The 13,552-nt window shown below is 52.2% G+C and overlaps 6 protein-coding genes across 6 annotated transcripts; all 6 read right to left on the reverse strand.

Moving 5' to 3' along the window:
- Positions 1-668: 668 nt before the first annotated feature.
- On the reverse strand, positions 669-1,481 carry ASPACDRAFT_40516 (ribonuclease P subunit p20 family protein; the record flags this gene model as incomplete). The annotated part of the gene is made up of 2 exons (XM_020200769.1): positions 669-1,360; positions 1,463-1,481. 2 exons carry the CDS (start codon positions 1,479-1,481, stop codon positions 669-671), a joined length of 711 nt encoding a protein of 236 aa, XP_020059531.1.
- Positions 1,482-1,814: 333 nt separating this feature from the next.
- ASPACDRAFT_1853759 (histidine phosphatase family protein) lies at positions 1,815-3,132 on the reverse strand. Its single transcript, XM_020197326.1, has 5 exons — positions 2,992-3,132; positions 2,540-2,921; positions 2,367-2,469; positions 2,186-2,292; positions 1,815-2,122 (listed from the first exon to the last, which is right to left on the reverse strand). Exons 1-5 carry the CDS (start codon positions 3,038-3,040, stop codon positions 2,065-2,067), a joined length of 699 nt encoding a protein of 232 aa, XP_020059532.1. The 5' UTR covers positions 3,041-3,132; the 3' UTR covers positions 1,815-2,064.
- A 579-nt stretch (positions 3,133-3,711) lies between these two features.
- On the reverse strand, positions 3,712-6,599 carry ASPACDRAFT_114052 (ankyrin repeat domain-containing protein). Its single transcript, XM_020195765.1, has 6 exons — positions 6,341-6,599; positions 5,777-6,283; positions 4,990-5,707; positions 4,859-4,935; positions 3,836-4,807; positions 3,712-3,759 (listed from the first exon to the last, which is right to left on the reverse strand). Exons 2-5 carry the CDS (start codon positions 6,199-6,201, stop codon positions 4,039-4,041), a joined length of 1,989 nt encoding a protein of 662 aa, XP_020059533.1. The 5' UTR covers positions 6,202-6,283; positions 6,341-6,599; the 3' UTR covers positions 3,712-3,759; positions 3,836-4,038.
- Positions 6,600-7,440: 841 nt separating this feature from the next.
- On the reverse strand, positions 7,441-9,117 carry ASPACDRAFT_40519 (uncharacterized protein; the record flags this gene model as incomplete). The annotated part of the gene is made up of 2 exons (XM_020200770.1): positions 7,441-8,917; positions 8,981-9,117. 2 exons carry the CDS (start codon positions 9,115-9,117, stop codon positions 7,441-7,443), a joined length of 1,614 nt encoding a protein of 537 aa, XP_020059534.1.
- Positions 9,118-10,163: 1,046 nt separating this feature from the next.
- On the reverse strand, positions 10,164-11,517 carry ASPACDRAFT_23734 (uncharacterized protein; the record flags this gene model as incomplete). Its single annotated transcript, XM_020199221.1, has 3 exons — positions 10,164-10,442; positions 10,504-11,207; positions 11,265-11,517. 3 exons carry the CDS (start codon positions 11,515-11,517, stop codon positions 10,164-10,166), a joined length of 1,236 nt encoding a protein of 411 aa, XP_020059535.1.
- Positions 11,518-12,029: 512 nt separating this feature from the next.
- On the reverse strand, positions 12,030-12,793 carry ASPACDRAFT_114056 (uncharacterized protein). Its single transcript, XM_020195766.1, has 4 exons — positions 12,607-12,793; positions 12,468-12,551; positions 12,388-12,405; positions 12,030-12,299 (listed from the first exon to the last, which is right to left on the reverse strand). Exons 1-4 carry the CDS (start codon positions 12,721-12,723, stop codon positions 12,279-12,281), a joined length of 240 nt encoding a protein of 79 aa, XP_020059536.1. The 5' UTR covers positions 12,724-12,793; the 3' UTR covers positions 12,030-12,278.
- Positions 12,794-13,552: the final 759 nt, after the last annotated feature.

Here is a 13,552-nt window from a genome sequence, read left to right on the forward strand (position 1 = left end):
CTTTCTTGCGGCCCCATTATATGCAGTTGTTGTTTTGCATAACCTGCATGACTCTCGCTTGCCTTTCAGTTGTTAGATATCATCTCTTCGTTGGCGCCCTGTTGATCCAGTAACGAATCCCTGGCCGCAGTGGTTTATTTCCTGTTAATGTTTTCTTTTCTTATCATGGGCAGAAGCAGGTCATGTAAGGCATACCCGCCTTTGTGTATTAGTCTACATAGCATTACTTCCTTGAGTTGCAGCGCGATGAATTCTGAACCTTCTCCCACGGTCCTTCGTGTATATTTCTTTTTACAAGCTGGTTCACCTAAAGGTGCGAATGGATTGAACATATGAAAGTCTTGCACCTGTGGCTGTAGCTGTAGTATGGCCTGCGACTTGTATAGTCTGCTGATAGATATCTGATCTGGGACAATCGCAAGGAGTCAGCATGTCTTGCTGTCTCTTCTGCGCAGCTGGTGTGCCATCGTCTGTTGCTGGACAGCACACTTCGACTTGAAGTGTGCGGGGCCTTGGCTTGACGCCTCTATATCTGTGGTTTGACGATAGGCAAGCTTTCCAGCCGAAGCATCCAGGATAGGTGTGGGTATGTCCCTGATGATGCTACATTCGTCATCAACACCATTGTCTCGAATTATTCTTCATCATTCCCAACCCAGCAAGGAATCCTACTTCAACCCCACCACAACATCAACCATGTTAACCCACCTCGTCCGCGACTCGGGCAACTCCTCCTCCTCATCCTCTCCCTCCTCCTTCTCCCCCGGACCCCCTTCTGCCTCCCCCTCCCCCTCCCCCTCCCTCTTCTCACCCTTAACCACCGACCCCAAGCCCCTCAAAGCCCTCCTCCTTTTCTTAATTGCCGCCTTGGACAAAACCCGCCCACTCCCCTCCTCCACCCCCGTCTCCACCTCCCTCCTCATCCTCTCCGCCCCCTCCACCACCCTTTTCTTAGCGGCCTCATCAACCTCCACATCATCCACAACCAGCACATTCCCCGTCGTCACCGTCACCCGAAACTCCCCACCGCCCGCCGCATCCCGCAGATACTCGCCCACCGCCACGGCCTTCGCAATCGCCCGCCCCGTCGCCTTGACATGCACCTCCTCCCGCCGCAGCGCCTCCTGCACCTGCGCCACGCGCTCCGCTTGCGTTCTCCCGCCGTTGTGCCGCCCCCCTTTCGTGGAGTGTAACCCCGCGGTGGCGCGCTTCTCGGCCTGCCGCAGCAGCTTCCGGACGCGCGTCACGACGCTCATTTTGGGTGTGGTGGTCGACACGTAGATGGTCTTTGGGACGTTGGAGCCCGTGTATGGTGTTGACGGGGCGGGGTGGGGGATTGGGCGTTTGGTGATTTTGGCGTCTGCGGAAGGGGGGGTGTTAGCTTTGAGGTTGAGGGGGGAGCAGGGGTGGGGGATGGATTTGGTTTGAGGGATTTGGGGATTGGGGGAAGGGATAGGCGTACATTTTGGGAGTTTCGTCATGTTTTGGTTCTTTCTTGTGAATGTCAGGCTTTCCGGATGGAGGTGGGGTTTTGTTGCGGGTGCTGTTGGTGGTGTGGGTGTTGGTTGGGACATTTTGATTTAGGTTTGTTGTTGATAGACTAATAAAAGGTTGGATGGGAGAGGTTCGAGGTTGGCGAGGAGGTTGGAGAGGAGGACTTGGAGTAAATGCTGAGGTTGTTGGTTGTTGAACTGGACGGGGATGGATTGCGACGGACATCACTTAGCTGCTTTTCTTTGATGGTTGGCCGGATTGGGCTTAGTGGGTTTTCCTTATCTTATCGCTTCTTACACTCGTACTTAGATTGTATAGAGTGACTATATTAATGCCATCATATTTGGTATTTCCAGAAGACTTCTGAACTTGAGAACTAGCTAGCTTAGAGCTATAGTAATCCAGCCTACTATCGTACCATGGCTCTATGGTTGGAACTGTCATCCGTCCTATACACGCCCACCTGAAAAAACTACCTATTTGCACCACTCGTGTAAAGCCAGTCCGCGAGTATCGTATCCTCAACTCGAGACAATCTTTGAACACGCTAGTGCTCGCTGCCCGCTCCTGCTATGGAAGCGACATGCCGATATAGAAACCAGGCTCGTTGATATCGTGGTTCTTGTAACTAGTGGAAAAGATAATTGTCAACATACCCCATCGTGTGCATTCAGGCACGGCCCATTCATACCTGAGAATCCCGATGGCACCGGGCGACAACATCATTGGCAGCGGCGTGCTCAAAGAATAATTCAGCCACCTTTTCACAAAAGCTCGCAGAACAAGACCGTGAGAGACCTAAATAGGGAGCATACTCAGCTCAGCTCGAGTATAATCCCTTTCTTTGCTTCCTTCTCACAGAGGAATCATACCAGAACGACATCCACAGCCTTCGAGCCGTCCATATACGGCCCCTGCAGCTCTCGAATCCGCCCAATCAGACCGTCGAGCCTGTCCGTCACCTGTTGCGCCGACCTGATGCAAAATCTCAATCAGCGTGAATCCTCAAGATCACAATTGACGGGAGGAAAAAAAAATCACGAACTCCCCGCCCTCACACCCATCCTCCCAGATAACCCACTCCCTCCGCTGGTCCAACCCTCGCGCTTTGCGGGCGGATCGGATCTCAGCGACCTTCAAGCCCTCATAATCCCCGTAGTCCCACTCGGCCAGCTCTTCCGTGTACGAGACGAGACGCTCGTCGACGGTACCCTTGTGCCACCCGGGTGGTTGGAACAGATGCCGGAATGTCTGCTGCGTCCGCCGGCGCGGACTCACCCACACGCGGGCGATCCGGGCGGGATCGATCAGTCGCCCCGGTCCGATCAGCTGGGACCCGGTCTGGGTGACCTGCTCGACACCCTTCGGGGTGAGCTCCAGTTCGGTGGTGCCGGTGTAGCGGCCGTTCTTGGTCCACTCGGTCTCTCCTGATGTTTCAAAGGTTAGGAAATCTGCGACGCAAGACAAGAACCAAAGCTGTTAATGAGTATAACTCACCGTGGCGGATGAGGAATACTCGAGGTGTTGTGGAATCTAGATCAGACATGGTGTGTCGAGGGTCGTATGAAGGTGTCGTACAGTACAGTACTGCTGAGAGGCAGAGTCCTTTTCACTTAAATTGCAGATTATGTCAATGGCCCTTTGTAGAATGTGTTCTGGGGTCTTGTCCGTTTCTGGATCGGAAGGTCAGTCGTATGAGGGGTCGGACGAGGGGTTGTCGTTTACATGCGTCTATTGTTTACATAATGCTGACACTAAGCTATTAGCTCCTTTTGCGCCAGCAGACACCGTATCCGAGTCTTTCTTGAGACATATCGCTTGTGGCAGTAAGAATGAGAGCATAAAACGTGGGTGAAGTCTCCTTGTTACTTCTTTCTCATACTTCTAGCTTTGATGTTTGATTAACAGTCTGCGTTCGGTGCAGCTTACGCGGTATCCCTGATCATGCAAGCTGGTGGGTCTGCTGATGAGCAATATGTGTATACTAGGTCCATGTGACATTGCGCTCAAAGACATCGAGGTCTCAGGTTCTCTCTGATATTGAGATTTGACGCAATAAGTGTGCTGGGACTTCATACACGATGTGTCCCACCTTCTGCTTCAACAGTAATTTGGACGGGTTCGTAACAGATATCAGATTTGAGCACGGTGTCTTGGAGTTCGTTCTCACCGTTCTCGAAATCCTGAAAGCGGAAACTGGTATAATCGAGGCCGGTTATAGCCTCTGCAAGCTCAGAATGGAATGACGACCTAGCAGAGACAAAGAGGTGAGACTCCATGAAAGTTTCTGTTGATCCGCTGTCATCATCCTCTGATTGAGCGAGGCTGATCAGGCCCTCAAAGGCTTCTGAGAGCTTTTCGTCGTGGTCATGGCGCGCTTGCAATATAGCTCGGCCCGTAGACAAAGTTTCGGGGTCCAGTCCGTGGAAGAGCCGCAGAGGATGAGATGACGCGAGTATCAACATAGTGCCGATGTCTGCATGTTCCGCGACAAGCGAGAGCAACTGGGAGCCTGACAAACTGTTAGTGAGCTATCCAACCCAATCATGGTCCTTGGCTCGTCCGAACGTCGGTGTTGACAGATAGAGTACCTTTCAGGCGGATTATGGTTAAGTAATCATAGCGGCGGCTAACAAATAGTTGCAGTATTTGATGATTATTGTGAATGATCGCAGTCGACAATGGGGTGATTCCATTGCTAGACGTCGCGCCTAGGTCTGCTCCAAATTGAAGCAACACAGCGGCGCAGTCGACGTTGCCAGTGCGAGCGACTGAGTGCAATGCTGTCAACCCCTCCGGATTACAGGCGTTGGGTTTCGCGCCGAATTCAAGAAGAAGTCTGAGCATGTCGGGCAGTCCTGCAAACCCCGCGGCCGTCAGAGGACTGCTTCGGAAGACTCCCTTCGGCATTGTGGGGTTCGGATCACCGCCGGCTTCGAGGATGAGACGTAAACAGGGGATATTATGACTATCGACTGCATGGAGTACGGTTGTTCTGCCTGTCATGTCCATACTGTTGGGGTCCGAACCATATCTTAAAAGGGTACGGACGTCCTCTAATTGGGCCCTGGCTGTTGCCCAATCCAGCGCCGTGCGTCCTTGTATATCTGTGGCGTGGACAGCATGTGGGTTTTCCTCAAGCTCTGTGGTCAAGGGATGCGAAGACAGACCAAAGATAATCCGATGGATCAGAGGGAAGTTCTGCTCTCTGAACCAGTCATTATCACCATCTTCTGTGATACAGCGCAGGGCTCTCTCTTCCTTATTGTTGCATTTACCGCGGAAAATGAAGTCCCAGACGTTATCATATGAGCTGTCGAGACTTGTGAGTGGAAAGTCCGGCTATTGTAGTAGATTCACCTACTCTTCATCCACAATAGCCCCTTGGCCAATCAAGAACTGAACAGTTTCGTACTGATGCATTCCCCCATAAAGCGCCCACTAAACCGTTTCTTAGCATTCTGTGTGTCATAGGAATTTGTGTCACCAACTTACTCGCACCAAAGTGAACCCCCTGGAGTTACTGACATCCCTTGGGGTCGCCAAGCCTTCACTGAAAAGGTACTTGAGGCCTTCAATGTTCCCTTGCATGGCGAAGATAACTGACTGAGCATTATCTGGTACTCTCCTCGAGGTCGATAACTGTAGCTGTGGCCCCTGACCTGCGAGGTCTCTGAGGTAGAACCTCAAATTCATTGACATAAACCACCAGGGCAGCCAATATTCCATTGTGACGGCGGGGGTCTGTTGATCCTTGCAACCTCTAAAATCACATCGCTTCTTGAGCACGGGTAGTCCCGTATAGCCCACAAATACCTTACCAAATAGACTCTCCATGACTCCTGGAATTGTCATTCTCGCCTTTTGCTTTCTATGACAAACACAGGGACAGCTTCGACAAGAGAATGAATGAGAGAATTGAACCCGGAGCATCTCCTGATGAGATGATCCAGTACTCTCCTTGTCAGGCAATGGCTGGCTGTAACCAGGTAACTGCCCCGCTGGCAGCTTTTCTGTAAGTAAAAGCTGGCCAAGTTCTTCAAGACGGTTGTTCAAGCCTTGATATTGTTGGTCCATGCGAGTATGTATTGCAGCCTGATGGTCCTCAAGAGCCTGGTTCATTGTGTGGATGTAAGATTCCTGTAGTTGACCACCATTTGAAGTCAAGACAGAGACCTGACGAAGCTCGAGTAGGATCTGCTGTAGATCACGCCTAATCATGCGATGAGCCCAGGGGAAAGAAATGGAATGATGGTCACCAATGAGACTTCGTAATACGTACGAGTTCGAGGCACCCAAGATAACATTGAGACTCGCCTTGGCGGCTCCTATGTCAGTGTGAAACTCGTCAAAGAGTTCCTTCTCCCTGAGCCAAATGGCAGTTTTACTGATGATCTTGGTTTTGCCTCTGGCACATGCATATCCCACACGCTCCAGGGCCTTTGCAAGGTCCGCGAGACGACCCTTGGTCCGCGCCAGTAGCTGGTGCAATGATTCTTGGTCTGGGGCTGATTGGGAGGCATCTTGTTGCAGCAAGCATGCAACCTGACGAAGTACTATCTCGAGATCTGTGATCTCATTTCGCAAGGCGTAAACCCGGACGGGTACTTCGCCAAAGGCCCGCAAGCGGGAAATCGCTTTGCATATCTGTGCGGCGGCTGCGGCAACGGCAATGACACTGGCAATGGGTGACAGCGGGTCGGCCATATTCAAATTATGGTTTGTACTGTACAGTGCTCGCACCGGTGACCGAAGGTTTGCTAGTAATATATGATTCCGCGAGGCGGTCCTTATTGGCATGCAATCAGCGCCCTGGATTCACAATCAATGCTGAGGGGTTGATTACGTGGCAACAGTTCGTTTTGCGAATCAGATAATGTCTATAAGCGCCGCAGCTGCGGGCATGCTGCAATCTTCTATTCAAGTGGCAAGGCTTGCAAGGAATATGCCAGTGCTAGTTAACACTAGCGCTAAGCTAGTAGTTGGCGCCAGACTGCGGCGAGACCCGGCGTGCTCTTGTTAAACACTGCAGTAGCAAGGCACCTAAGGTGGGTGAGATACCGAAAGAAGACCCTAAGCACCTATTTTTGGAGTCCCCTACCCCCGAGGGCCTCCTGTAACCTGCCGTCACCGCTCAGGATTTATAGATGGTCCCAGCCTCTGAAAATATCTAACTGTAATCTAGCATGGCAGCGCCATCCGCGTTACAGTGTGGGCTGATTTTAAGTATAGACTTCCATCCACAGTAAGATATATAAGATACAGTTTAAGCTCATATGCCTGCCAGTGCCATCAATTGGCGGAAGAACCCCGGTCTCCGAACAAGTGAAATCACACCTCAGGAGCTAAGTGACCGATATTTACCCGTGGAATTTACCAAACTCCCTCAAGCTGAGCACCGAGAACACATCTTCCCTTAGTACAGTACATCAAGTCAGCAGATCAAAGTAGCATTGATCATATGTCGTTGCATCGACTGGATCCAGACGGGGTTTGATGCGCCCTAGGGCGTCGGTCCATGCTTCTCCCCGGCACCCATGTTCCTCCACCCGAGCATCTTTACCCCGAATTGGAGAAACCCTTGCTCAAATACACTTCTAGATGGTTATGGTCATTCGAAGTTCTGACATAGTCTGCATGCAATCCATTGGAGGCTTGATTAATCTCGAACGAGTACTTGAGGGCATACTTACTGACATGTTCACTGAAGTATATCAGATTGCCCTTCATCCGTAGTGCCTCGAGCATGAAACGGCTACGCAATGAGTAACAACGATAATTTCTCCAGGACATCGATACTCATACTTGCAATATAACAAACGCAAACAGAACTTCGAACCCCCTTTCCCAATACTGCACAAAAATATAATCAAAAGTACCCAAGCCCCAGCAACAACCACAGTCTAAGAATAACGCCCTTTATATACAGCCTTGTGTAAATGCACGTCAAAAAACCGCCTGCTCGCGCGGCGGCTGTTCCTCCGTCGAAGAAAACAACGCCCGCGTGCGGCTCATGGTGCTCCGCTTCTTGCGGTCCTTCTTGCGGTCCTTCTTCTTGCCATTCTCCAGGGGCCTCTGATTCTCCTGGTGGGCGTGGGGGTGGTCCTCCGACACCACCACCGGCTGCTGAACCTCCGCGTAATCCGGGAGTGGCTCATCTGCCACGGGCTCGGGGAGGGGGTCCTTCTCGGTGATGGGATCGGGGTCTGTGGCTGCAGGCTCCTCCTCGTGGATGACCGTCGTATAGCCCCAGTCCCTCGTGCGGGCTGCCCAGCTCCCCCACCCGTTCCAGGTGTCCTCTGCGGCGGGCTCGGATGGGTCAGCACGGTGGTATCTGTCATCGTCGTCGTCGTCGTCGGCGTCGTGGGGGATGGGCTCCTCCTCCTTGATCGGCTGCTCGACGGGCGTGTACCTCTCGGCTGGGAGCTCTTCACCGTATTCTTCGTTGCCAGTAGCAGCGGCGGCAGTAGTATGGGTGTCTTGAAAGTCCTCGATCGGTTCTTCCGCCACGGAGACAGGATATCCCTCCGAGAGATGGGCACTGGATGGCGGTCGCTCGTCGATCAACTCCTCCGCATGTGCATCCAGATGTTGTGGCTCATACACCCCGCCTCCTCCTTCTCCTCCCTCCACCTCGTCCATCTCATCCAACTCCACCGTCCGCTCATCCGGATACTCCTCCGCGATATCCTCCAACCCGGCCACGACCGCACTCCTCTCATCTCTCACTCCGGCATTCCTCAGATCCTCATACCTATGATCCCGCTGCTGCAACCCACCCCCACCCCCACCCCCATTTCTCACAGCCCTCTTCTCCAGCTCCGCAATCCTGGCCTCGTAGATCGAGACCAGCGCCTGCACCAAGAACCGATCGAACCCGGTCTCCGCGCCCAGCAGATATTGGAACCGGGGGCGCTCGAAGAGATCGCGATCCTCGACGAAGGCATCGGCCATCTTGCCGCGGACATAGACCTCGAAAAACCAGGGGTCGTAGTCCGGGATCGTCGACCCTTTGCCGCCCCCGTACACCTTCCGGGCGACGCCCAGCACGTCGAAGATGCTGAGGTGGGTGTCCAGCTTCTGCAGGTACTTGCGCGCCAGGGTCTGCAGGCCCAGCAGCTCGTAGCGGGCCGCCGCGCCGTAGACGAGCACGCTGCGCCGGTACTCGGTCTTGGTCCAGTCGCTGCCCCCCGCGGGCCGCAGCGTCTGGTAGCTGCCCGTGTGCAGGTAGTGGACGACCGTGTGGATGAGGTCGTCGTCGACGTCCGGCAGGGGGATGCAGGGCACTGTTTTGGTGATGAAGTGCGGGTACGTGCTGAGGATGTCCGTGAAGATCGGGGATTGGCGGAGGTAGTACTCGGGCACGGAGTGTTTGCGTTCGTGGGGGCCCAGGAGGAGGATCACGCGGCGGGATTCGTAGGGGCTGCGTTTTGAGGTATGAGTGTTAGGGTTTGTTATATGGAAAAGAAACGGGGGACGGACGTACGAGGATTCGGGCTGGTCGTATTCTTCCACTTCTACTTCCACGGAATCATCACCGATGATTCTTCTTGACGATGAGGATGATTTGGGTGGTGCAAAGCGGACGGATGGGCCATGCGTGCCGTTGCTTTGGACGGCCATTTTGTTTCCGTGATAATTGAATTGCAGCGCTATCCTTGGTCGTGGTGCTTGTTCTCTCGTCTATCTCGTCGTGAGGTTCGTCGCGTTGCTCGTAGCGTCAAATTCACCTCAAGTGTCGCTCGTTTTCTTAGTAGATACCAAACCCAAAAAGATCTCGTACTCGAGAATTGCCGTGGAATTCGGAGTATATTCTCCTCATGCTCCAGACCGAGGGGCCTTGACAGCTTATACCCCCCCACAGCCGTCGTGTTAAACGAAACCCAGTTCCTGCCTTATGAGCTGTTCATACATCGTGGAACCAGTGGCTGCGCTCCACATTAATGACCAAGGTACCTGGTCGGTGTTTCGCCTTGCGCCCATCTCTGCATGTCATTGGACGGAAGCATATTGCCTGACATTGATTGTGCTCGTAGTCTGCGAGTTAGGCTGGTTTCAGCCAGGGTGATCGGGTGGTGGAGGTGGTGAGTGAGTTGGCGCGTGGGATGCGGGGTTGATCTCTGATGTGGCTGTCTGCTTATCATCCCATCCATGCTGGAGGCCGCGTGGTGGCTGGGAGTTATATTCGGCACCGTCGATTAGAACCCTGCTCCCGGGGGTGGGAAGCTTGATTTTGTTTTGCATGGTAGTGCAACGAAGACTTTAGATGTAGACTAGTCGTAATTTTCCTAGAGTACATCGCATCGACCGGCTCCCTGCCAGTTTCCCGATCACCTCTCCGTTCACCTGGCCGATTCTGCCAATTGCTTCTGTATGTATCCCATGTAGTCACCCTCCAATCAACTCATAATCACGGCGCGGTCGAACCAAAAAGAACATTGGCAGCGACAATCCGACCAAAGCAGCAGCCACAATGAACGGGAGCCCAGTGTATTCAACCCCAAACTGTAGTCCCAAAGCAAAAGCACCAGAATAGATCGGTCCTGCCAAAGAGGTGCTCAGAACGTGAAGGATCGTGAAGATCGAATACACCACACTGATGTCCTCGGAGGAAATCGTCATGGTCACTAGCGACCGCAGGGCCGAGTTAAGTCCTCCCGTGGCGGATATCAGGATGACCCCTGCATATACCAGATTACCAGATGATTCGATGTAGTTAGAGAGAGAAAGAGAGCAGGCATACCTATAGTGGAAATCGGTATGGATACACCCAGTCCGAGCAACAAGGTCCCCAGGCTAAGCATCGTTGCACTGGCAAGGGCAATTGCAAAATCCGTTTTGTAGGTGGTTGAACCAGCACGCGAGAGAAGCATCCGACTGATTCGCGGAAGCAATACAATGAGACACACGAATCTAACGGCCTCTCCTAACGACCACAAGAAATTGGCCTGTTGCGTCTGTTAGCTTGTTCATACTCGTATCAGAATCCGGAGCCCGTGCAAGACATACTCGCGCGAATTCCCAGTTGTATCTCTTCGAAATATAAAGGAGTAGAGCCATGGGAAGCGAGTCTTCCCCGAGTTGGCCCAGGAAGGACATCCCCAGTAAGATGATAAGCGAGGTGTTGCCATACACAACCCTCGCCCCTTGGTGAAGTTGCTGCGTTATTTGGGCAAGACGGGATCTCAGACTAGCATTTTCCTTGGTAGAGGAGCCACTCTCCTGAGACACAGTGCTCATATCGTCGTCATGATTCTGTCCGGGATTCAATGCTGTGTGCTCATCCGGAGGATTCTGGGTAGTGGCTGGATGTAGCTCCGACGGGGTAGTCAATATGGCAAGGAGAAGGCAGAATAACCCCAAAAGCCACGGCACCCAGACATGATGGTTCATGAGGAGCGAGCTGCCGAGTAGGGCCAGCACGGCTGCTGCGATCGCCATTGCGCGAATGAAGAAAAAGGTTGTCGTCCGTTTCTCCTCCGTAGCGGCTTCAGCAGCCAGGATGTGGATCATGGTGATGACAATGCCGGGACCACCTCCAATGATTTCGAATACAGGGCCCAGGAGAATGAGGCGGATTGGAAATGTGTTCGAAAACCAGCATATCAGAAAGCCCCATGTTTCTTCACAGAGGACGCCGAACAAAGCTAGTCGGAGGGAGAGGCAGCGGCCGTATCGCTCGGCGAAGATACTCCATGGAATCACTAGGATGGCTGTCACAGGTCAGAACAGCATACCGAGCGAGGGTGAGAAGGAGGCCCAGTATGTACTTGGTATTGCTCCTAAAACTCTCTCTGTCCCCTTGAGGAAGGCCAATTCCTCTTGGACAGCTTTGTCTTTGCATCTGGCGCTCGATGGTGGTGTGAAGGCATTATTTGGGAGAATCTGATCGCACAGAATGGACTCGTAGATTTGGGTGCGTGGACCTGATTGGATGTTTTCGCCTAGGAAGAAGAGGAATGCTGTTAGAAGCAGTGGTAGAAGGACCCGAGTCGATCGATTGGGAACATTATGTTGTGCCATGTCTGGATCAAATCCTGGGATAGAGCAGAAGGGGGAACCATTGCTATTTGATAAGGAGGTGGTGAGGAGACTCAATCACGCCTTCGGCGATAGCGCGGACTCCGGCCATTGGTGAGTAGTAACAGGTAGTAGGATCTCAATCCTGGTCTGAATTGAGTACTAGCAGCAATTAATATGGTATCACGAACAATCTCGGATACATCTTTTACTTTGCTAAACATACCTAGAGGTTGATCTTTTACCTGGACTTTTGCTGAGGTGAGAATCTAGTGTAATGTACTGTACAGCGGAAAAGCCTCTCACAGTTCCTTACAATGCAATAATGCCTAGGCTGCCGGCTATAACCGGTCTACCCATATTGTAGTCAAACAGTATAACCTAGACTACACTCCCTCCAGAGGATCCACGAAGCTCTCCAATTTCGAGGCTCCATAGCTCCTAAACTCCGTGTCTCCTTCTGACCAGGTAAGATATGCTCCCTAATCACCATTTTTGGTGTGGTCTTCTTCAAACCACCGCAAGAAATCGAAGAAGCGCCAAACACACCCAGTCCCGACGTATCGGTTCCGAAGAAAGCGAGGAAAAAGGTGGACCGAACTTTCGGTTACATCTGCGGGATATAATTACGCTGCGGAGTTTGATATGGGTGGTTATGAGAGCGAGTAGAGTGAAGCAAGACTTGCTCAACTCTTGCCTGTCTTTTATATCCAAGATAATGCTCCCAACGTAGTGTGGTCGTCCTCAATCTGATCACCCCGGATCTATAGACACCCCGCTCTGCTCTGTAAAACACGGCGGGAGAAAGTGATCGCGTAAGTACAGACACAATGCGATCTTGAATCATACAATCGTTAGTTACACAGTACGTACCATGCAGTGCTCAGCAACCTGTAGACCAGAAGGGGCCCATCAGTATGATAATCCGCAAAGATGTGCAGGGGTATACCTACATGATCACACAGACAACTGCGCCACGGATCCTCGGGACAGGCGTCGACTCCCTCATACGCAAAGTGGTCTTCACATTTGACTTGCTACATCCCAGTCAGCCTAAAGGCCCTCCAATTGTCTTGTTCTTCCGTGGCTAACCTCTGCATTGCAAGTCAGCTCTATGCTGGCGCATATATCCAGTCGCTCGGTGGCGGTGGGGATAGCTGCTGTCATTGTAGCGAGCAGGGTAAGAAGAAAAGCTACAGTAGTTCTCATCTTTTCCCCTTCGATTGTACTCTCGAGTACTCTCAAATTGGAAGTGAGTAGTGGTTAGAGTCTGCGTTCGGGAGAGAGAAGGATACAGGGGAAGTTGAAGTGTTCAAGGCTCCCTTTATATGATTTTCGCCACGCGACACTCTCGTGCAGCGATCCAGGCACCAGAACTCCCCGGAAAATAAGGTTGTGAAGGAAGGGGCCCCGCACCCCCTAGTGGAGATTCACGAAGCGAATCTTCTGGTCTGTTATGAGATCGTGCAGTCTAGCCCTTGAGTCCGGCCCCCTTACCTCAAAACTAGGCTACCAGCGATTCACAATCACGTTCGCCGGGTCACAATCAGTGAAACCCGAGAACTGAGGTAGAGCGTCAGGAAGGCTACCTTAACCGCAAAAGCAAGAGGGTCTATGCCCCTTCAATCAGACAAGTCTTGATTTAGCATTGAGATCGACTCTCACAGTCGCTCAGCATATGGCTCTTCAAACTTAACAATGTGCGAGAGGACAGATTGATTGTTTCTGAATGATTAGGTTCAGCCCTACGTGTCTATCAAAGCAAATCAGATAATGGAATGCCGATGACAGGATAGGAGTGTTACAACTAAGCTAACCCACATGGGGATATGGCAGTGGAACACCTACCGATGATTCGAACCATCGACTAAGCAGTAGCTCTGACCCTCATCGCTAGCTCCCTCATTATACAAATCCTTCGTTTCTGCGAGCTGATGCTTTGGAGCCAAGGGAGATCACCTTCCCCAGAAATGCAACCAGTTGGAGTCCGCCAGCGCGAGGCTATTGCCGCACTGGGAAAAGAATAGAATGACCATTT

Source organism: Aspergillus aculeatus (assembly GCF_001890905.1).
Source record: "Aspergillus aculeatus ATCC 16872 unplaced genomic scaffold ASPACscaffold_3, whole genome shotgun sequence".
Classification (NCBI taxonomy): Eukaryota; Fungi; Ascomycota; class Eurotiomycetes; order Eurotiales; family Aspergillaceae; genus Aspergillus; species Aspergillus aculeatus.